The 22,190-nt window shown below is 35.9% G+C and overlaps 1 protein-coding gene across 1 annotated transcript in view; it reads left to right on the top strand.

Annotated features, from left to right (window-relative positions):
- The window catches only part of BRIP1 (BRCA1 interacting protein C-terminal helicase 1), a 60,656-nt gene extending 40,315 nt beyond the window's left edge, over positions 1-20,341 (top strand). Inside the window, 5 exon segments of the mRNA XM_010186883.1 lie at positions 310-431; positions 14,284-14,396; positions 16,470-16,552; positions 18,247-18,546; positions 19,548-20,341. Coding sequence (XP_010185185.1) covers positions 310-431; positions 14,284-14,396; positions 16,470-16,552; positions 18,247-18,546; positions 19,548-20,341 — 1,412 coding nt within the window.
- The last annotated feature ends 1,849 nt before the right edge of the window (positions 20,342-22,190 follow it).

Raw genomic sequence — 22,190 nt, 5'->3', positions numbered from 1 at the left:
GGTTTAAAAATTAAAATTTTATTGTAGGTACATATGGTTCTTGCAGAATTAAGTACCACAGTATTATATAGTGCAAAATTATTTTGCTAGTTCTTATTCAAAGTCACAGTATTATTGATCCAAGTGGAGTTAATCTTATCCCTGTACCAAAGAAGTCTATATTTTTATATCCACTCAGCTTTTCCAGACGATACACAGTATATTATGCTATATTATGTTTAGCTCTTTAAAAGATGTCGGTGAAACTTTCTTCTGATACTCAGTTTTTCACTGTCAATGATTTGTGTATTCTTCTCTGGCTTGTTCAAGATGGAGCACTCCTTATAGCTGTATGCAGAGGAAAAGTTAGCGAAGGCTTGGATTTCTGTGATGAGAATGCCCGTGCAGTTGTAACCATAGGTATTCCGTTTCCAAATGTGAAAGACCTTCAGGTAGGAGATGAATTAGAAGAATTGTACTTTATTTTTATGTCGTGTTTAAAACTCCAAATATGCACAAAAAAAAAAACCTTGGATTTCTCTCAATCTGAATTAGAAGAATTGTACTTTATTTTTATGTTGTGTTTAAAACACCAAATATGCACAAAATATTTTTTTCTAAGTGTTTAACCTTGGATTTCTCTCAAATCCATTTGAATACTTTGAGGTACCTTCTGTGTAAGTGAGAGAAGCAACAGTGCAGCATGACTTGTGGACTCATTTATGTCATTCTGAATGAATGTGTGTCCCACTGGATGTATTGTAAGTTTTTGTCTGACACTGCTAGCGAAGGCTACTGCAACGTTCAAGTGCTCGTTAACGTCATACTCTGCCAAGCAACACTTCCTGTTTCCATTACACTGAAACCTATGTCATTTGTATAGAAATGAAGTTACTTTCTGACACACTGTGGTGAAACATTTGGTTGTGAAGGATAAATGCTAGGAAAATACTACTTTAAATAAGGCATTCAAATTGATCAGAAGATTTTTTCTAAAAATAGGTGGAAAGCTAAAGATAGAGCATAAAATAGTAACATAATGAAGCAGTGCATTTCACACACTAGATCATTATTACTTGCAGTGTATCACCTTTCTAATCCCTTTTGCCTTCTTTAGTGTAACTATATGTATGACACTTCCCACTTCAACAAGCTCATGCTGCTTTATTGGCTTGCAGTTTTGAGGTATGAAATGATGACATAATGTAACCTCTTCCTGGATACCGAGGAAATTACTGTATTGATAATTCAGGCTTCATCTAAACTTGCAAGTGCCTCCTAAAAATAGTATTTTGAAGTACCTTCAAGTAAAGAAATCAGAGACTATTTGTGTTTTTCAACAGGTGGCTAATGTAGCATCTCGTTGCTTGTACTGCTGTGTGATTTTTCCCATCAACACTTACTTCCTTTTGACTTCAACAGGTCTTGCCTTACGGATGGATGATGTTCCATTAGAGTAGGTACTTCATGGTTGAAGCCAGGCATTCATAAAGGAAAAGAAAGCCAATGAATATGGAAAAGTGGCTTTCTAGATGTTCTTTCTACTTACTGAAAAAGAACATTTATTGTTGACTAGTCTGAAAGACCTCTTATTTTTTAGTGGTCTGTGCATGGCACTTAGGTGGTCACCAAGTTGCTGGCACGCTTCTTCCCAGTGATAACAGCCACTGTCACTGCTTTGTCTTCTGTGTACGTTTTAGAGCTTTTTCAGACTACTTTGTGAAACTAAGAAACAAAGTGAAGTATCACAGAATAAATACCAGGAACAGCTGGATTCTGGTTATTAGTAATGCCAAATCAAACAAGAAAATCATAGGTTTGCACTTGAAAGCCCAAACAGACCGAGCTTTGGTTTGAGAGATGTGTTCAGAGCTTAAGTGAACAACCAAAGACTTCTTTGTTGTCTACAGTGTGCATAATTACAGTCTTGGTGGAAAAAACCCACATCCTAGAAGGACTGGTAGGGTTATATTAGTGGTGGCTGCCTGCTGCAATGTTCTTTCAGTGCTTGCATAGCTTTCTTGAAGCACTTACTCAGCCACAACATTTTTTGTCTTAGTAAAATATAATACACTGTACTTGAGTATAAAAATATTTACATTCAGAGAATACTTAGCACTCTTTCTGGAGTTAGAAATGCTTTGTTTTAGAAGCATAAGCTGAAGTGATATTTTTGAAATACTTGGTCTGGAAGGAATATGGCCGGAACTCTTACAATTTACTCCAAATGATTTCCAGAAAGTCAGTATTTTTATCTTCTAAATGTTACAAAATTAAATTGAAAAGAATGTGTCAAGGGTGAATTATGTTCACAGTGGATTCTGTTCCCTAAGATTGAAATAGCGTATTTGATTTTGCCTTAAGTTCAACCAAATAAGTAATATAATAGAATCACAGGCAGTACATCCCACTTCTGATAACTAAATTCCAAAAAATCAGTGTTGTGTTTAATTTTTATTTTTTTTTAATTAGACTGAAGAAAACCTCTAAATGTTTAAGTAGGGATAGAAACACTAGCTGCCAAATTGCAAGCAGCTAAAGGTTTGAGTGTGTATATTTAGATCTGGTAATGCACAAAGCACTACAGTGATCAATTCTAGATGAGAGAAGGGCAGGCACCAGTCTCTTAGCATCAGATCTGCAGAGCTGTCTGGTGCATGGCAGCGCTCCTAGAATAACGCTAGGGGAAATTGTTTTTATTGCAAACAAGCCTTTTGCTCAAGAACTTGGATTCAGAGTGGTATCCAGCTAGCAGTACTTCCCTTTCAATTGCATGATAGTGTTTTTGTCCAAGGCTTTAGGTTTATCAGATATTCTGTTTAGTTCTGGATTAATGCAAGTTTCTTTTACCAGTCGAGCTCAATTGCGTGAAGGATAGAGAGAGTGAAGGACAGTCACTCTTCACTGAAGAAGATTAATTAGTAGCTTTGTAGAAACATAAGCATAGATACAACGGAAACAGAAAAGATTAAACATCTCTTTTAGCAGCATTATCAGTTCCGGGAAGGAATTGAAATTATTTTTTTTTAAGGCAAACTGACTGTTGATAGTGAAGATCGGCATGTAAAATTAGAAATTAAAAGAGGGGAGAGGAACGAGAACAGGACACGATACCAGTTTTCACTTGAAACTATTCTTTTTGTGTATTTTCCGAGAGAGCTGATCCAATAGTGCTGTTTCCCAGAATGGAATGAAACAAATGTAGCACTTAGTTTTCTGTATACTTTTATATTACGTTTTTTAAAAATTGTAAACTTTATATAAACCCAATGTGATATCCTATTTTTAGTAGTCTGTGTGCATTAACAAATACTAATTGTTTTTCGTTACTTCAGTCCCCCTAGACCAACAGACTTTACCTGAACATTAGAAAGAAAACCAAAATCTTATTCCTGTACACTTTACTCTAATTCTTCTGAATACTTTAGCATTATCTTCAGTGAGTAAAACTTCATTGACCCGAAGGAGTCATTATTTGTCAATAAGGGGAAAAAGCTGCATGAAACTTACAGGGTTTGGAGGGAATGCTATAAACCGTGCTCTCATGTAGCAGTTATGAGTATTACCTGAAATGAAAAGAGATTATTAATGATAGACAGTTGATTGCCCATAGTTAAGCCTTAACCTGTTGTCCTCACCAGTTGGGGTTTGGCTGCCTGTGTTCCTGGTTCATTAGCAGTCAGAATCCAAAAGGTGAAACGACGCCTGTGCCATCCTGCTCACGATGCAACTTCATCTTCTGAGCGTACTTTTGTTATCAGATCTAAATCCTCTTGAGCTGAGGTGGGACTAGAGTTGGGTTTGAAAGTGAAAGTTGATGTTCAAATACTCCTTGCATTAAACAGCAAGAATAAATTATGACACAACTATTAGGAAGAATATGGTTATGGTATTTTATTCAAATGCCTTTTCCTATTCAGGATTTTTTTCAAAGCATATTAGTAGCGCTCATCATACTAAGAAGTTATTAATTCCTCCTTCCAAGTACAACTGAGTGACTTTCTTCTAGAGTGGATAATTTTATTTTAAATCTTTCTGCTTATTAGGAGTTTTTCTGTTAGAATTTTTTTTTCTTCTGGGGTTAGAAGAATCCAGATTTTTAAACATTAACAGGACACTATTCAATTTATAAATTTTGGTAGGGTTTTAGGATACGTTAAGTTCCCAAATGAAACAGTTAAACTTTATAGGGTAGATAAGACACTTGCTTTTATGATACTGTTGGTTGGTGTTTCTTTAGGTTTTGTAGGCTAACCAGAAAACTGATTAAAACCTGGAACTTTTAAAACTTCCAGCTTTGACCTTTTGGGAGAACCTTGACTTTTGAGCAGACAGAAGAAAGTTCCAAACACAGTGACACAAGCGTGGTTAGACCTATGTAGACATGAAAGTATGAACACAAGTACATGCGTTGCTTTTACCCAGCAGTCGGTGCTTAGTAGATACACCAAATGAAGAAACTGATAAGATTATTATTCATTACATCCCTTGAAAAATAGGACATGCAAGTGATTGACAATTTCCTTACTTCTGGGATTAGTTTAAACCACTAAAAAGTGCTCCACTTCCACATGAAAATACACTTATGTGTCTGATTTCTGGGTTAATAAAAGTCCTCTTAAGATTCAATTCTCTATCCCCTTACTCCTGCACATAGCTTTTACTTGTGTGAGTAATCTCTTTACTACTTGTAGGACTGTGTGCAATCACAAAGTTTTTTGTAGAATTGTGCCTTTGGAGACCACTATTTTATGTTGGCAGTTTGATGTTGGCTCATCTCCACTAATATTAGTCTGTGATCAACCTGCTTTCTAAATATATTTTATGACTTGTAACTTGATGCTAATACCAGTGAACTGTAATATTAGAGAACATAAATAATGTGACAGAAAAAGATGTGTAATCCCATATACATGTTATCTGATTCTAACATACTGTTCATTAACTTCTGTTATATATTTTGAATTGTAGCATTTTGGATCCAGACATCAGTCTTTACTTGGGCAAGAAACTCAGTGTCAAGTGTGATGTATAATATCCAATTTTATTTTCTCCATATGTTTGTGCTAAATATGCGCCACAACTTCTGGTATTAAATGGCAAGCATTTGGTCTCCTTAAGTAACTGTATGCTTTTGTAAGTTATATTAATTTCCTTAGAACCTTTAAAGAATATAATTTGGTTTCTTTTCCAGTTGCCTCACTTAAAAATTGTAGACACGTAGTATCTTACGTTCACTCATTTTCACAAAGAGAAGGGTCTAAAGCACTTTGTCAGTGTTAGGGAGAAAGAAATTATTAAGGCTCAGAAGTGTACTTGATAATAAACAATACTGATTTAAGAGAGAGGCCAAAGCCCTAATTCTGAGTTATTGAAAACAGTTTCATATTGCTGAAGAATCGGGTTGCTAAAGCAAAATATATAAAAGAAATGTTAAAGTATTGCTTAAAGCTATGGTACTCTCAATGGTAGGGTTTGGCTCTAGTAAAGCAGGAAAATTTATTTCAGAGCCAAAAATGACTTCTTTGGCTGTGACCAGGATTTCCTCTGCCCACCTCTGGGACCTGAAACTGGAGGTAGGAAAATCTGATTTTGGAGCCAAGTGTGACTTGTTTAGTTCAAGCCATAATTTACTGTTCTTACCTTGGGGACCTGAAAATAAAGAAACTCGCTATGAAATGTTGATAATGGGCGGCTCTGAAGTGCAAGCATTAAGCTCACTTTCCCAGAGAGCTTTTCTTCACTTCCACCTTTCCAGATGCTTTTGATCGTAGTACAGTAGAGTGTACTTAATCATGTCATAGCTAAGAGAATTGTACCAAAATAGAGAGGAAAATGCAGTCAAACCCTTTTACAGCAATAGATGTGCAAGGAAAATAAACTTGATAAGGCCAGGATTTCTGTGCAGTGATATTCATTGCTCGAGAGCTGTAGCTGAGTTTGCCATTAATGAGAAGTGTTTCCCATAGCTGCTGTAGGGTGAATATGAACTACGATGGCAAATACTTTCTTTATTGTTTCCAGCGGCATAATTTGTGAAACACGATGGAACACATAATTTCAATTACAATTTTCTGGGCTATTTGTAAGTTAACGATGGGGTTTGCAGCTATCAGGCTGAAGTTCTTCTCTTTTCTTGTGAGTTAAACAAATTGAGGTGGTTGTGTAATCTCAGAATAATGGCATTTTTCTGAATATTTAAGTTAATTTCTAGTCCTTATGGCAATTTTTAAGCCTATATGCTTTTTTCCATGGAAAGGAGAAAGAATCTTGTGCTAGATATATGGTTGCTGAAATAATTAATATCTTGCATGCAGTCTAGGGAACTACGATGGCAAATACTTTCTTTATTGTTTCCAGCGGCATAATTTGTGAAACACGATGGAACACATAATTTCAATTACAATTTTCTGGGCTATTTGTAAGTTAACCATGGAGTTTGCAGCTATCAGGCTGAAGTTCTTCTCTTTTCTTGTGAGTTAAACAAATTGAGGTAGCTGTGTAATTTCAGAATAATGGCATCTTTCTGAATATTTAAGTTAATTTCTAGTCTTTATGGCAATTTTTAAGCCTATATGTTTTTTTCCATGGAAAGGAGAAAGAATCTTTTGCATACAGTCTAGGAGAAGAAATATTTCTAAGAAACTGATTGTTATTTTAGATGCCTAACCTGAGTTGAGAAACACATCGTGCACTATATGAATTCCATCATAGCTTTGGATCACTTGTAAAATATTTCCACTTTCCAAATGAAATTACTGTTTTAAAATATAGGCAAACTGGTGCCTAAAATTGCATTTTATGGGACTATCCTATTTTTTGTTATCTTTAGTAGAATTTGAAAAGTCCCTGTGAGAAGTAAGTAATTTTTTTAAAGATACAAGACTGACCTGTTATGGATGTGATTGTTTGAAGCAGACTGAATGTTTCTGAGTAACTTTGCCACAGCTTCCCAGTCATGTTGGACAGTCACTGTAAAAGCCGTGAGACACACGATGTGCTATTGTTTCCAGATGACCTGACATCAGTGTGATTTAAATGTTTGTTAGAAGTGATCAGATTCGTTGTTTGTCTATGTTATTGGCTATCTAAACCGAAGCCACTTTTACTTTCTTCTTCATTAATTTACTGGGAAATAATTACAAATGCAAAGTGGGGAGCAGAAAAACATTGATGGAACTTTCCCTGGAAAGCCAGTCATTACAGTATGTTTAGTGAATGTTTGCTGAGAGGGAGATACTGATTAGGGTAAAAATACAATATGTATCTTTGTTTCTATGTATGCACATGCTCACGCACACTTGTCTGTCTTCCATGCCCTGCTTCATGTTCAGTTTTACTTTGTATTTTAATTGCAAAGTGACTTTTTGAAACAATCGAGGATACAAATAAGAAATAAACTTACATCGTAGAAATGTACAATGTTATGCAGCAAGCCTCTAGATGTTAAGTAACAACTATCTAGACAATATACTTCTAAATTTGTACAGGTGCATGCTTTCAGACTACTCAGCCAGCGTTGTTCTTGTCTTACAGCAGTACACTGAAAATCCTTGCCATCTGCTGCAATACTGCTTGCTAAGGATTAATGCAGTGTGCAGAATCCCATCGTAACAAGATGACTGCTGGATATTGCAGCTCTCTGTCGCTTTTTTTTTCCCTTCTCCCCAAAGGAAAATATCAGGAGGTATAGCTACCTGTGCTACAAAAAAACCCAAGCACTACAGTGAATATGTGGTGCTGTGGTAGTTTCTTACATTAGTTTGAAGCAGTAATATATCTCAGAAGCCTTTCACTTTCCAGAAATAAGAATGGTTGTAAAAAGTCAAAGCCATCCACACTCTTCTTCCATCCAGTAGAAGTTGTCTTAATTGAGGAAAAAGATACCAATGGCAGAGGCTTCATTTGTGGGAGTAGCTGTAAAATCCTGTGGAATACAGCATTCCTCTACCTAAGAAAGGTAACGTTGAAGTTCAGCTTAACGTGTAAGACTAGGGGGTGGCATTTCTCTTCTGCCGATGCAAGGCTAATGTCAATACATTGGCACAGATCACAGAAATCATCCCTGAATATAGCCCGAAGTTAAGCCTTTGGATAAATAATACAGCAAATCAAAACTCTTCCTTTACATTTAATAGTTTACTTTTCTGATCCATAAAAATTTCCAAAGTGATTTTCTTGTGTTTATCTTGTCCTTAGCAAGTAGTGTTGACCTTTAAGTTTTAACTTTACTGTCAAAGTATGTTGAAAGCTTTAAAAGTGAAGCTATCACCTTGGGGATTTGTAAGGATGACTGACACTTACCACTTCACCTTAGACACAGTGGCACAGAGCGTATGCAGCAGCCTTGTACCTCAAGGGAAGCTGTTTGATTTTTTTTTCACTTCTGCTTCACTGAAAATGGATTGAATTTTCTCTTCAGAGGAGAGTTTTGGTTGCATTAGATTTTAATCAAGTCACTTGTTCACAGTCCCTCCAAGCCTACAAGACTGAGATGAGTAGATGGGCCTGTGGTGGATGTGCTACAAGATTTGTCAAACCGTAAAACTTCCAGATCTCGGAGATGCCACATGGTGTAGTTGACAATACAAAAAGTGTTCAGCGGTTACAACGTTACGTAAGCTTCCCATCCCTCTGACGCTGGGATTAAGAGTGAGAATACTGGTGAAGCATTTAGCCACAAAATACCTTGTGAATTCAAAATAAGAGAAATACAGCTTTGCATAAAGTGATAGTACTGGGCTTCTGCTCCAGAAGAAGAGCATTGGCTGCTTGGTAGACTAACAGACAGCAGTTTGCTCTTGGGTTGTTTGGCTTTACTTTTTGAAGTCGTATTAATTTTTTGGATTATGGAGAAGCAAGGTAGCTGTGTTTTTCCATATATGGTTTCTTTCTTGCCACCTTTGTGGTTTCTTTTTTTTTTTTCTTGTTTTAGTAACCTTTCCTAATTTTGAGTACATCTTTGTTCATGCAACAAATGTTTAAATTCTGTGGATGCCCAGCATCTTTTCAGGTGCTCTGTTTGGGTGCAACAGTCTGCAAGATATAGCTGATCTGAGATCTAGATCCGCAGAGATGTTATAGGACAAGGGGTAACGGACACAGGCTGGAACACAGGAGGTTCCACTTCAATTTGAGAAGAAACTTTTTCTCAGTGAGGGTGACAGAGCACTGGACCAGGCTGCCCAGAGAGGTTGTGGAGTCTCCTCCTCTGGAGACATTCAAAACCCGCCTGGACGCCTTCCTGTGTAACCTCATCTGGGTGTTCCTGCTCCGGCAGGGGGATTGGACTGGATGAGCTTTTGAGGTCCCTTCCAATCCCTAACGTTCTGTGATTCTGTGATTTCCTTATTTTATCCAATATTATTTGAGGAAGGCGTATTTTTAAGTACTCATAGGAATTTCTGCTGAAGGGCCTCTGGAGCACAGAGCTGTGTAACAGAGCACCTTGAGGATGATTGAGCAGCACCAAGTAGTGAGCACATCTCTAGCTGATAGTGTCTTACTCACAGTACATACGGTATTGCTGTGCTCAGAGTTTTGGGCTTTCTTCTTTTTAAAGAAAAGTCTCTGTGTGTGAAAGCAGAAGGGAGTGTTATATTTGTGTCTGGTGACCATCTTTAGATATATGAGATGGTTAGAATGGCCTTAAGAAGTTATTTTCATCTACAGAATCTAGTTTGATAAATTATAGGTAATAAGCATTTGCTTATTTTATCCTGTTTTATGTGTATTAACACTGCACTTGGAATGCTTGGAGCGTTTAATGATAACGTCCTGCCATAATACCTTTTTCCTGTGGGCTAATAAATGGAGACATTGTGTTTAGATACAGTTTTTAGTAGGTCTGCTGAGGAGTGTGGATGTTTGAAGCCCATTCTATGACTCACCCAGGTCTTTACACGTGCATTATTTAGTCTTAAATCTCAGAGACGTTGTTACTGCTTTTGAAGAGAGGGGGTAAAAGTTAAATGCTGCACTATTTAATGCTACTCCCATTTAAAGATTTTCAGATGTAAAAGAAAAGAAATGTGTTTTCATGTCTCTTACTTTCCCGCACTTACAAACTTTTATGATTACTTGGCATTCGTCAGGAGGAAAGTAGATGGCAAGTATGTTCTTGAAGAATTCTAATTATTGCTATTTCAGGTGGAAGAGAGACTCTAACTGGACACATGAGATTTTTAGGACGGTAGATTTGCTTAAAAACGATTTTTATGTTGTGGGTTTTTTTTAGGATGGAAGCAGGGAATGACCACCTGATATGTTTTCGCTTGTTTGTTTTTGGGAGGTGGGGAATTAGTAAATGTGAAACATGAATGTGTCTTTAAAAGTTTTTTGGATGATATGAGCAATGGTCTTTGTTTTCATTAGTATTTTTCCTCTTGTAAAACCAGAGAAACAAGTCGGTGGAATGCCAGAAAACATTTATATGCAGTTTCTGACTTTTATTTCCATGGAGAATAGATGGAAGAAAGTGCTGGGGAGTGAAGGGCATGAGTTTACACCCCTGTGTGTAGCTGCGCCTGCCTATGTGTGTGTAGGGATTGACACGGTTCCAAGTTTATTTGCCTTTTTCCTTTCAGGATTTGTCTCTTTCTGTAACCGGGGCTGTCACAGCACTGCTGAGTGCTGATGTAACGAGAAATGTGGAGTTAGATGAGTGCTCCGTTTACCTGTTCACAATAGTGCTGTGGGATTCATGAATTCCTAATCCCTCAGGTTACAAACTGGAGATCACTTTTAATTCTCAGAGAAAATAGGAGACAAATTGAAGATATTTGTGAAGTGGTGTCTAATAGTCGTTAACTATTAGTAATAGCGTAGGGTTTTGTTTGCTTGTTTTTAGAAACCAAAATATAGCACTGTATTTGGTAAATAAAGTAATGCATCTAGAAAAATCTCAAAACTTGGCCAGATGAAGTAAAACCAGTATATTTTTGTTGAGTTAAATAGCACAAAATAAAAATTTGTATACCGTGGCTTAGCCCAATCAGCTTTCACATTGTGGTACTGGCACTGATAAATAAGTTTATAATATTCTGATTATGGATGGTAAATGTCCCAAATGCATATTCTCCAGTCCTGTTAGGCTTTGCTCTGTAGGTTTCTAAGGTCCTGTTCTTTGGCTGAGATAAAATGATTCTGGATGAGTGTCTGCTGGACTGTTTGATTGTTTTTACTGAAATAAAATTTAAGAAAAGTAATTAATAGCACAGCATTTTTTAATCTTTGTAGGTTAAGTGCTTACTCCTTAAAACTTCTTCACAGGTAAATTAGCATGTGGGATGCTGTGCAGACATTTAGCTGGAGATATCTAAAATGTACTGAAATTGTGTTTCAAATTTCCTTATTTCAGCTGTAATTGTGACTCTAAGACAAGGAGAAGCTTTTTACAGAACTTTGTGCTTACAGAAAACTCAATTTAAAGGAGAAAATGGTGCTTTAACTTTATTGTCCAAACACTGATTTTTCTGTAGAAACAGAAATAATAGATTGCTATTTGTGTACCTTGCTCTTAACTGTAGCCATGTTTTTGTTAATTCTGAATAGATCTGGTTCAGCCTGGTATGTTGCTAATAAGGCTTCTGTATGTGAATTTGCAGGTTATTTTAGGGTTCAAAAACAAACTCTAGTTTTTGAGCTACTCTTCTGAGGATTGTGTCATAAACTGACTGATATAGTCCATGGTAATCACAGTATAAATCCACTTCATGTACTTATATATCACTTGAATCCTGAATAAATCTGGGTTTCTTCATGTGAAGCGATGTTACCACAAGTTACTTTGTTGTTATTTATCAGACAGTTAAACCAACATTGATTGTACAAGATTTCAATGTTGTTGTAGAAGAAAAACTTGTATTGCGAATTCTGATCGCAAAATACATTTGAAAATCCTTTTGAACTCTAGCAGAAACTGCCTCCAAATATTTTTCCAAGTCATAAAAATTTCTTCGTGGCATTTTTTGTTGATATTTCTCAGTTCATATTCCATAGCGAAAGATGTCGACCTAATTAAGCATTAAAAGAAGGAGCGGTTAGCAGGTATAATGCTGTTAGACTTCAGTTAACGTGGATGTGCCCATGACCTCCCAGATAGATCCAAGCCTAATCTGGCTGACAGCTACAGGATGGCAGCGCTTGCCACGGGCCTTCTGCTGCTGCTTGCTGGAGCTATTTGGCTGTAAAGCATGCCTGAGAGCTAAGGGTATCTTTTTAAGGATGAACAGGTAAAAGTGAAAGGCTGTCTTTTGACATTTTAACTAATCCCTTCTAGCCTGTGGTTTACTGCACATTTAGGATATTTGCTAGCAGGAGAGACTGGCTTTTTCACATATGTAACATGTCATTTTGAATTGGGCGTTGATTTGATGCTTGATAATGTAAGAGTTATACAATGAAATAGATTCTGATTGCATTAAAATGACATGCCCTGGCCTTTTACCTTTGATAGACTTGTAATGCAAACTGAACTCTCAGCAATGTAAGTTGTCATCTCCTGCTGAGCCATGATCGTTTAAGTGAGAAAACAGAATGTTTGTTTTCTGTTAACCCTGTTTAAAATAAGATAGAAAATATAGGTTTTAAAGACAGATTACACATTTAGACCAAGAAAATATGGGTTTCTATATAATTTAAGAAATGACATGTCATTATTTATGTCTGCACTACAAGTACATACGTATGCGTAATGCTAACATGTATTAAGAAGAATGTGCAAGTAATGTATTTTAGAGTAATTTTTTCAGAGTAATGCAATACAATGCAGATGATCTGACTGGTTTGTGTTCTTCTGTTACTTCAATGGTTTTATGCACATAAGTTAAAATGTAATTTTTGTCAGTGAAAGACACATGTTATCTTACTGATAACAGAAATTCTTCACAATAAATTATTAGCAAGCTTACTAGGACTAGAAGACAAATGCAAAGTACGTACAGGAGTATATTGTCATTAGTTATGTGGTGAAGACTTTGAAATTATCCGACATTGTACCTCACTTCCAGTAGTGAGGAGTACCCTGTTGTTTCTTCCATTTGTAGAAATGCACACATATGCTTAAGTTCCTTCTTAAAGAATGGCTTTAATGTTCATAAACTGTTCAGAAAAATCATCATCTGTTTTCAGAGTTACAAGGGAAACCTCACATGCCAGTCAATAAATTCTTAGTGACTGGAACAAATATTAAATCTGTGAAATCAAACTGAATTTACTTTCTGGCTGTAAAGATGGAATTTGTAAATTTGACAGGCAATTTAAAGGGCATAGGTACATAAAATAAAATTTCTTATCCAAATGCAACTTGAAAGTTACCTGTCAGAAGAGGTTAGAAGTCTGCTGTTTTCTCTCCTGAAGCGTGTCCTTTCACTTGTCAGTTTAGAAAGGTTAATACTGTACAAAAGAGCAATGGAAAGACCCTTTTTGGTGTAGTTTGATGTTTGTTTATTTTAAAAAAATATTCAGCCCCCCTCTAATAACAAATTCTTTTGATATTTGTTGGAACTGTGTATTATGTCCTAATACAAATTCTTGTTCAAATTCAGATCAGGCATTGGATGTGTAGTTACCCATATGATTAGAAAGGGGAGGCAGAGGATTTTTTTTTTTTTTTTTGCAATTGATACCAGATCTGCTCTGTAAGCAGTGAGGAGAGAGAATTTTTACAAGAAGAGAAGCACGCTCTTTTCTGCCTTATGCTCCCGCCTTTGCTTCACGTTTAGCCAGGAAAATGTTTATTTCCAAACCGCAGAAGGGGGTGCCAAGCTAGGAGTTAGCTGGGACTGCTGACTGCTGGTACTTTGGCGAGGCCACTCTGTCTCTCAAGTACTTTCTTGGCTTCTGTAGAAGAAGGGGTTATATTTACTTAATCCTTACTTAAGAAAAGTATAGTCTGGTCCCAGCAGTAGATTAGGAACCATCCTTTGTGATAAAGGAAAGGATAAAAATGTCCATTGTGTCATTTACTTCCAGATGAGCAAATAAAACTGTGGTCTAGTTAGTCCATTTACTTGTATCTGGGTTTATTGCCTGTGTGAACAGGTTATCCCTTTCTTGCTTGCACAGAGATTTGGTTAAGTGTGTGATTGTGTTATTACATATAAATTATTGGAATGGATTACACGTTAAGAATATCTTTAGAAGGGTAAAAGCCATAATTGGTTAATATGCAAAATATGAAGTTGAAACACTGAAGCACATTTTACATATTTACTTGTTTAATCAATGTTTTTGTTTCCCCATTTAGAATATTTCCTTTTCAACATAATTATTAAAAAGAGTATTTTATTATTTCTTTCTTAGGTTGAATTAAAGAGGAAGTATAATGACCAGCACAAAAATACAAGAGGCCTTTTACCAGGGAGCCAGTGGTATGAAATTCAAGCTTATAGGGCTCTGAACCAAGCCCTGGGAAGGTGAGATAAAGTGAATGTCATTCAATATTTATATATATTTGTCTTTTCAAATGTACAAATTATTCACACTCTTGGTGGGCTCAGAAAACTTGTTTGATGTTTAGCCTACTTGTATTTTTGAGAGGGAGAAATAACGTTGGTTTTTTTCTTAGACCTTTGCAAAAGGTCAATTCAATTACCATGCCGGCTGATCTTTTTCCAGATTTAGAAGTGGTATAGCTTATTTTCTCAAATGAAAAAATTCCCCCCAAATTTTTATTAACAGGATGGAATTAATTCATCCTTCTCCAACAAAATCTATCATATGCATAGATAGGTACAGCTGTCTGTCTTCCATATCCGTCATAGATGCCATACATCTGTCATAGATCTGTAGAGGTACAGACACAGATTTATAGATAAGCGGAGAAATATCAGCTGGAAGTCTCTTGTTGTTTGGATTAGACCTAATACAGATGTGATGGCATAAATGAAGGTTTAGAAATAAAATTGAGAGCAAGTAGTCTATGTTAGCAAAATCTCATTGTAATTTCTTGTTGTGACAGGTGTGATTTCTTAGATCCCTCTTTGGGGAGCAAGAGCATTAGTTAAAATTTGTTAAGAAGAATCTAAGAAAGTTGTGCAATACTAACAGTAAGAAATTAATTTGAACTTTTGTCACTGTGAAATAAGTTTGAACTTAAATCCGATTTTATTGAAAATTGCTTATTGTATAATTCATCATTTGAATGAAATTATGCTAAGCTTAAATGGAGAAAACAGACTTCCATTCTGACATGAATCTATAAATTGTGTATAATGCCATTAGACTAAGCTCTTACTAAACTGAGATTTGTCAAAGGATGACAGTGTATAATGACTCTTTTTATAACAACAGAGCAGTACTGAGTTGCTACTGGTTTCCATAGTAGGTAGGGAAGCTTCTTACTGCAAACATGCCTGCAGGGATAGAAGTGAGCAGAAGTGTGCAAGTCTTCAGGCTGCCACTTTTCTCTGAATTTAGTGCTGTTACCTGATATGAAGTAACAGCAGTCCATGAAATAAAACAGTGGGGATATACCAGATGCTGTGTATGGCCAGGTGACAGTCAAGCTCTGAATTCCCTTGCAGTGCTATTTTTTCTGAAAGTGTAGGATATGTCTCCAGTGGGCATAATTCATTTAAACTATGAGTTAAAAGAACATTTATTAAAGCAATGAAAAGAAAAGAAGTTGGAAGAAATCTGTTTCTTAAAGATGTTTTGGTAGCTTTTCTTATCATGAAGGCACTTGAGATGTAAATTAAAAACATTTCTTTGGAGAGCTAACTTTGTCACTTCCTTTTTAAGCCCTGACTCTGATACACTTGTGGTTTTATGTGCATTTGTAAATTTTCTTCAGATGTTGTCCTTCTCTCATGCAATGAGGATAAAAATGCTAAACCATTACTGACGATTTTTTCCCATATTTCATTTGTTAGCACTGTTCTCTAATAATTTTTTTCTGGCAGGCAGTATAGAAATCCAAATAATGTTAAAAGTCATATCAACACTTGTAAAGTGACTGTTGGATTATTTCTGTAGGCCTCTAACTCCTGAGGTATGAACTCAGCAGTATCACTGACAGCTTTGATCTGTAGTACTATTCATTTTGTTACTAAAAAGAGTTAGGAATAACATGCAGTTTAGAGATCGAAAAAGTGCACAATTATTTAAAAACGTGCTTGCAGTTGCATCCGTCCATTTTCTTTTCTTTTACACTTTTACATGTTCTCCTTTCAGTATTTAAGCTACTGGGTTAAGAGCAGAAAATAAATGACGTGGTTTGATTAGCTGCTGAGTATTTGTGTGGGTTTTTTGTTGTTTTTTTTAAAAATTTACCTATTCTCATATAGTAAATTCAAGAACTGAAGGAAAATTAAGATTCCATGATATCCATAAAAATTTTGGTGCAAAACAGTAGGAAAGCACTTCTGGTATATTTTTTGCATATTCTAGCTGATTCATTGCAATCCCTGTTGTCTGATCCCCACAGCTTTTTACTGTACGCACTTTCATTATATATCTGTACATTCTGTTTTGTTGCTCCCTTACAGGTGTATAAGACATAGGAATGACTGGGGTGCTCTTATTTTAGTTGATGACCGCTTCCGGAATAACCCTAGCAAGTACATAACTGGTAAGCTGTGAAAATCTTTCTGAGAAAGTTCCTAATATTAACAAATAGTGAAAAATCAAGATTACAGAAATACGGTTATGCAAGTACAGGTGAGTAGGAAGAGTCATAATGAAATATATCCATTGAACTCAAATTGTGCAGTTGAAAGTGAAAACTCTAAAAACTGTACCCTGGTGTACAGTAAGGTCATTAAAGACACTGAAACACGGTGATACCAATGTTCAGCCGAGATAATTTCTTTCCCCTTTTGGATATACGGATCACGATGCAGAAATTTCATTATGCAGAATTTGAGAATTCTTTCTTAAAATGTGACCTGTAAAAACTTAGACTCTTAATCTTTGAATACTAAATATATATAATGTATGAAGACATATGTGTGCATATGTACGTATTAAAATAAAATAGTGAGTAGATTTTTATTTGGACTTCGGGTAAGTCTCTAGTTGGATGTATGCTTTCTGCCTATAGTGAGCATTAATGATTAGAGTTAGCAGTCTGAATTTAACATTGTGCCTTTTTAGGTAAGAGCAGGTAAAGGTTGTGCCATTGCTCTTACGGTACCACAAAATACTCAAGACGTAAGAAGTATTTTCTGTTTGTAGTCTTATACTGGCTAGAAATAAATGCAGGTAAAACAGATCACACACGCTATCTTAATAAAGAAATAGATTATTTAAAATGAAACCAGAAATTGCTTAGGAGTGCGTTATGTCTCTTTCTTCCAGCCCTGATTAGAAGAGATGGGCAAAAAGATGCTGTAATGGGATAATGTTGCAGTCTAGTCAGCAGGTGGAGCTCAGCTGCTGTAGAACAAGTCAAACCGTTTTCTGACATGTCTGTACTAAAAATACGTTTAAATTCTCTAAGTAAACAGAACTAATACGTATCATAATACATATAACTTGTATGTCAAGTTTTGGTAAGGTTAGTACTTTTTCTAAAAAGGAAAATTTCACAGAAGAATCAAGTTCTCTGTTTTGTTTTTGTTTTAATTGGTATTAAAAGAATATTTAAATGGCTTTAAAACCACTTCAGGAAAATCAAGAAAGTTAGCTTCTACTACACTGTTGTGTGTTCCAACATCGTCTAAGTTGCTGTTGTGCTAAAGACGTCTGGTGTTGGAGAATTTTTTAAGTGAATGTAGTGTAAGAGCATATAGTATTTATGATATTGGACAGCTGTGATTCTTCCTGAATATCTCAGTTACCATTAGTTAATCTGAAATAAAGTTGTAAAAGCTTCCTTATATTCTAATTGTTGGTAGACCCTGTCAGAGTGATAATAAATAGCTATGCTCTATGTAAATTACCTTTCAATAATTCATGACAACGGGCAAAATGAAGACCCAGGCATAAGAAAAGTATAATGATGGTTTTGCAACACAGCAGTTTGAACTTAAAGTATTGGTGAAAGAGGTAAAGACATTTTATAGTAAAGAAATTACATTGTTAGTATTGCTCATTAAAACACTGCCATTGATTACATCAAATTTCCAGCCCTGCAAAGGAAGACTTATGTTATCTTACTTTCAAGAGCAACTTCGTGAGATCTTTATGAATCTCTCTATACTGTACACATGTAGAAGTATTTGCAATATTAGGGTATTGTTAACTGATGTGAAATACCTGGTATAGGTGATGTAGTTTTGTGTTAACACACGTTTTTGTTTGGTTTTTTTCCTTTTTCCTTAGGATTATCTAAATGGATTCGTCAACAAATCCAACACCATGAAAATTTTGGGAGTGCTCTTGAATCCTTACATGCGTTTGCTAGAAGAAACCAGAAAGGCATTGAATATTCTTCGGAGTGCAGCAGTGAATTTCTCCATGTACCTTCTAATTCAAAAGACCTGTCACAAGCCTCTCAACAGGAGGCAACTATTCATCTGTCACCAGATGTTCCTGCTAAAAGGGAGGAGCAAAATTTGGTTTCAGAAATGAATTTTACTACAAATATCAGCTCAGTTAATCCTACAGCATCAAATCAACCAGGTAACTTTGTGGCAGCAATAAAACAAAGTATGTTTATTTCCCATGGAAAAAACTTCATTAACAACTTTAAATGTGAAGCAGCATCTTTTTTTGGAAGTAACAAATGTTTTTTAAAATTACAGAAGTGCTACGGTGCAAAATGATAATTGATCACAATTGTGTATGAGCTGTGCTCAACAAACTGTAATTAACTGTCATTCCATCTGGCTGTCTTAAAACAGTTGATATTGTCTGATAAGTTTATTATAGCAGAGTCAAAAATGTTTTCACTTAAATTTCTTTTTCCATTGAAAACAATGAAGGTAATTTAAAATATACTTAAAACACAGAATCACACAAAATCTCAGAATCACAGAACGTTAGGGATTGGAAGGGACCTCAAAAGCTCATCCAGTCCAATCCCCCTGCCGGAGCAGGAACACCCAGATGAGGTTACACAGGAAGGCGTCCAGGCGGGTTTTGAATGTCTGCAGAGAAGGAGACTCCACAACCTCTCTGGGCAGCCTGGTCCAGGGCTCTGTCACCCTCACTGAGAAGTTGTTTCTTCTCAAACACATGAAGATTAGCATTCTTGCATGATGAGTGCCTTGGTTCAAGCTACATCTGTTGTTTAGACATTGCTGTGAGACACCTTTCATATAATCTCTTCTGGTACCAGCTTTACAAATAAGTATCTAACCATTCCTAAACTTCAGGAATGCTTGTGACTTCAGACAAGAAAGATGTAAATAACATAAGAGCACAATAATAAAGAATACAAATTTTTAAATGCAGTCATACTTTAACTTTACATGTGCCATTTAATCTATTGATTTAATTAAGACATTTCATGTGTGAAGATAGTTGTAACATCTGGACTTTTGTTTGTGTTGGACCTTAATGAGTAATAGGAAATTACTGTAAACATAATAAAACAGTGGTAACTTTGATGTGCTAAACATGCTGTAAATCAGCGAAGGAAAGGCATATACAGTTAATTAATGTTCTGTGATTTTTCACAGGTGGCCGGAAAGTTGATGTAGAGAACATCTCTCACTCTGTAACAAAAAGAAAAAAAAGTATAGACTCCACACCCAAAATGCCAGCAACTAAAATAGAGAGAGAAGAAAAGAATGGTTGGACTAATTCTGATATTGTGAAAGAACATTGCTGCCTTAAACCACTGACTTCAACACCTGTGCCTGTAGGCAAGAACTGTGTGTTCACAGCTAGTGGCAAACAAACGGACGTGAATAGGGCTAGTGAACTTACTGATAGTGTAAATCGATGCCAGTCATCATTAATCACAGAACATAGACCAAGTGTACCAGAATCATGTTTGGAAACAACTAATTTTTCAGTTAAAAATACTGAGGCTTCAGTTGCTGAAGAGCGTTCTGATGAGCTGCAGCTTCAAGTTGAGCCCTGCAGTGAGTTTCCTTGAGCAGGAGGGAAATGTGAACATTCAATGTTAAGTGTATCTGCGGAAGCTGAAGATGAGGATGAGAGTATCTACTTCACACCAGAACTCTATGATGATGCAGAATCAGAGGAACAGAAAGTTGGACCACCGGTTCCAGCCTGTAATACAAATGAGAATCAGATTGAATGTGGAAACTCAAGCACAAGTGTACATGGAATAATGCGAAATGAGGAGAGTAAGGATAGCGCAGTTAATAATGTAGAGATGGCTAGTAAAATAGAAGCAGAGCAGATAGCATCTCAAGAGATGGACACCATAAAACGGAAAATCAGTCTTTCCAGGTCACGAAATAAAGGTGTGTCATCTTTTCTGTTGAACAATACTAGCGCGTAGTGACAGCTCCTAGAGGAGATGCAGTGAGCAGCCTTTAGAACATAGCCTCACTACAGTGCACTGATGGCTTTCTAGTTCTCATGTAGTATATGCCACTATCTGACTCGATTTTTCATGATACTTTTTGGGTTTTCACTGTGAAAGTTATGCAACATGCAGTTTTCTATAGCTATAATTAAGATTCTTCATCCTAACTGGGTGGCAAAAGGACATAATGTGTGGAAATTCTAAACAGAGGCCCAAGTAGCATTTGACTTGTAATTATAGGCTGAGGAGGCTTGTCTGTTACAGCTTTAATTAATCCACCATTAAATACAATCAAGTAATTTGGTTTTTTTCTCAGAAAGCAAAATACCCATATAATCAAATTATGTTTTTCTTCATTGGATAGGGCTTTTTTATTTTTTAAAATAAATTAATATGTGGAACAGCATCTTTGCAGATAAGCAATGTGATAGATTGAGCCTGCGTACTGCAATAGGTGTATTCTTCAGTACTTCGTTTCCCTCAAACCTCTTTTGTCAAAATGTCTGTCAGAAACTGTGTAGTAGTGGTAATATTTGAACGTTTTGATATTTGATAATGAGGAGAAGCTTCTTCAAAGCTCTTTATTTGTTTTATATAAAAGTTGAGGTTTCTTTAAAATTTCCTTTTGTGAGAGGATGTTAGTTTTCTTTTAGTCAGAATCTGTACTTATTCATATTGAACACGTGTACTCATCTGTATGCCCTACAAACACATTTTCTGTGCAATATAAAACAATGTAAATTTGTACATAAATGTCTTTGAATCTTCCTCAGTCTACTTTTTTTGAACTATTTTAAACATTTCTTTCATTTATTGCAATCAGAACACTCAAGATTTTGCTGTAATAAAATACACTGCCTGATTTTTCAAGAAAAAAATGGTTCATTTCCATCAAATATTAATATTAAGATGCAGGATTTTTACAATCTTAAAGATTGATTCATAGGTATTTATATATTTTAACTAAAAGCAGGGATGACGTTGATTTCTTGACCAGCATTATCTTGCAGTACTTAGTATAAGGCATTTGGTTAAACCTTTTATGGTATTGATGCCACATAAGGATCATGTTTTCTTTCTGGGGGTTTCCTGATATTCTCTTTATCATTGGCTACTGATGCTTTTGAACTAGTTGGTAGGGTAGAGACAAGCTCTAATGTTGACAGCAATTCAAACATATAAGACATCTAAATATAAACATACTTGATTTAGATTTAAGTAAGTAACTGAGTAGCAGTAGGGTCGGCATGGTTCTACGGAAGTTTGTAACTGGCTTCTGGCCTCAGACTGTCCCATATCCCAAATGCTGAAGCCGCCTGTGGCTTTGCCGCTGCGCTCCCAAGACTTCCATTGGAGTCTCGAATGGCTCCATTTGCTGAAAACAAGTCTGTAACAAACCACTTCTTATGTTTCTGGATACCGGAACTTGAGCCTTGTGGCTTGTCTGCTCCTCTCATGGAACACTGTCTGTTGTTTGTCTTTCAGAAGATTTGTCTGTCTTCAAATCTGTAGTATTAAAAAAAAGAGAAAATCCCATCTTCCTTTCCTTATCTGGAGCAGGTTGTTCTTTTCTTGATCTTGTGTTGCATCTTTGAGTAGAAATTCTTTAAATAATGGCCTTCTTCATGTCAAATATTCTGCATTAATTTACAGCATCTTACATAAAATTAGTCCTTAATAATTATTTTTTAAAATACGTACTGAAATATCACTATTTGGCTTACTAGGTACAATTTTTTTCTTAAAGTTTGGTTGCTTTTTTTTTCTATCCACAAATTCACCCAACTGAAATCCTGACCATAGCTGTGTTGCCATGGACAAC

The sequence above is a fragment of the Mesitornis unicolor genome, unplaced genomic scaffold, assembly GCF_000695765.1.
Source record: "Mesitornis unicolor isolate BGI_N332 unplaced genomic scaffold, ASM69576v1 scaffold16446, whole genome shotgun sequence".
Classification (NCBI taxonomy): domain Eukaryota; kingdom Metazoa; phylum Chordata; class Aves; order Mesitornithiformes; family Mesitornithidae; genus Mesitornis; species Mesitornis unicolor.
The sequence above is the reverse complement of the archived record's forward strand: the minus strand, read 5'-3'. Positions and strand labels throughout refer to the sequence as shown.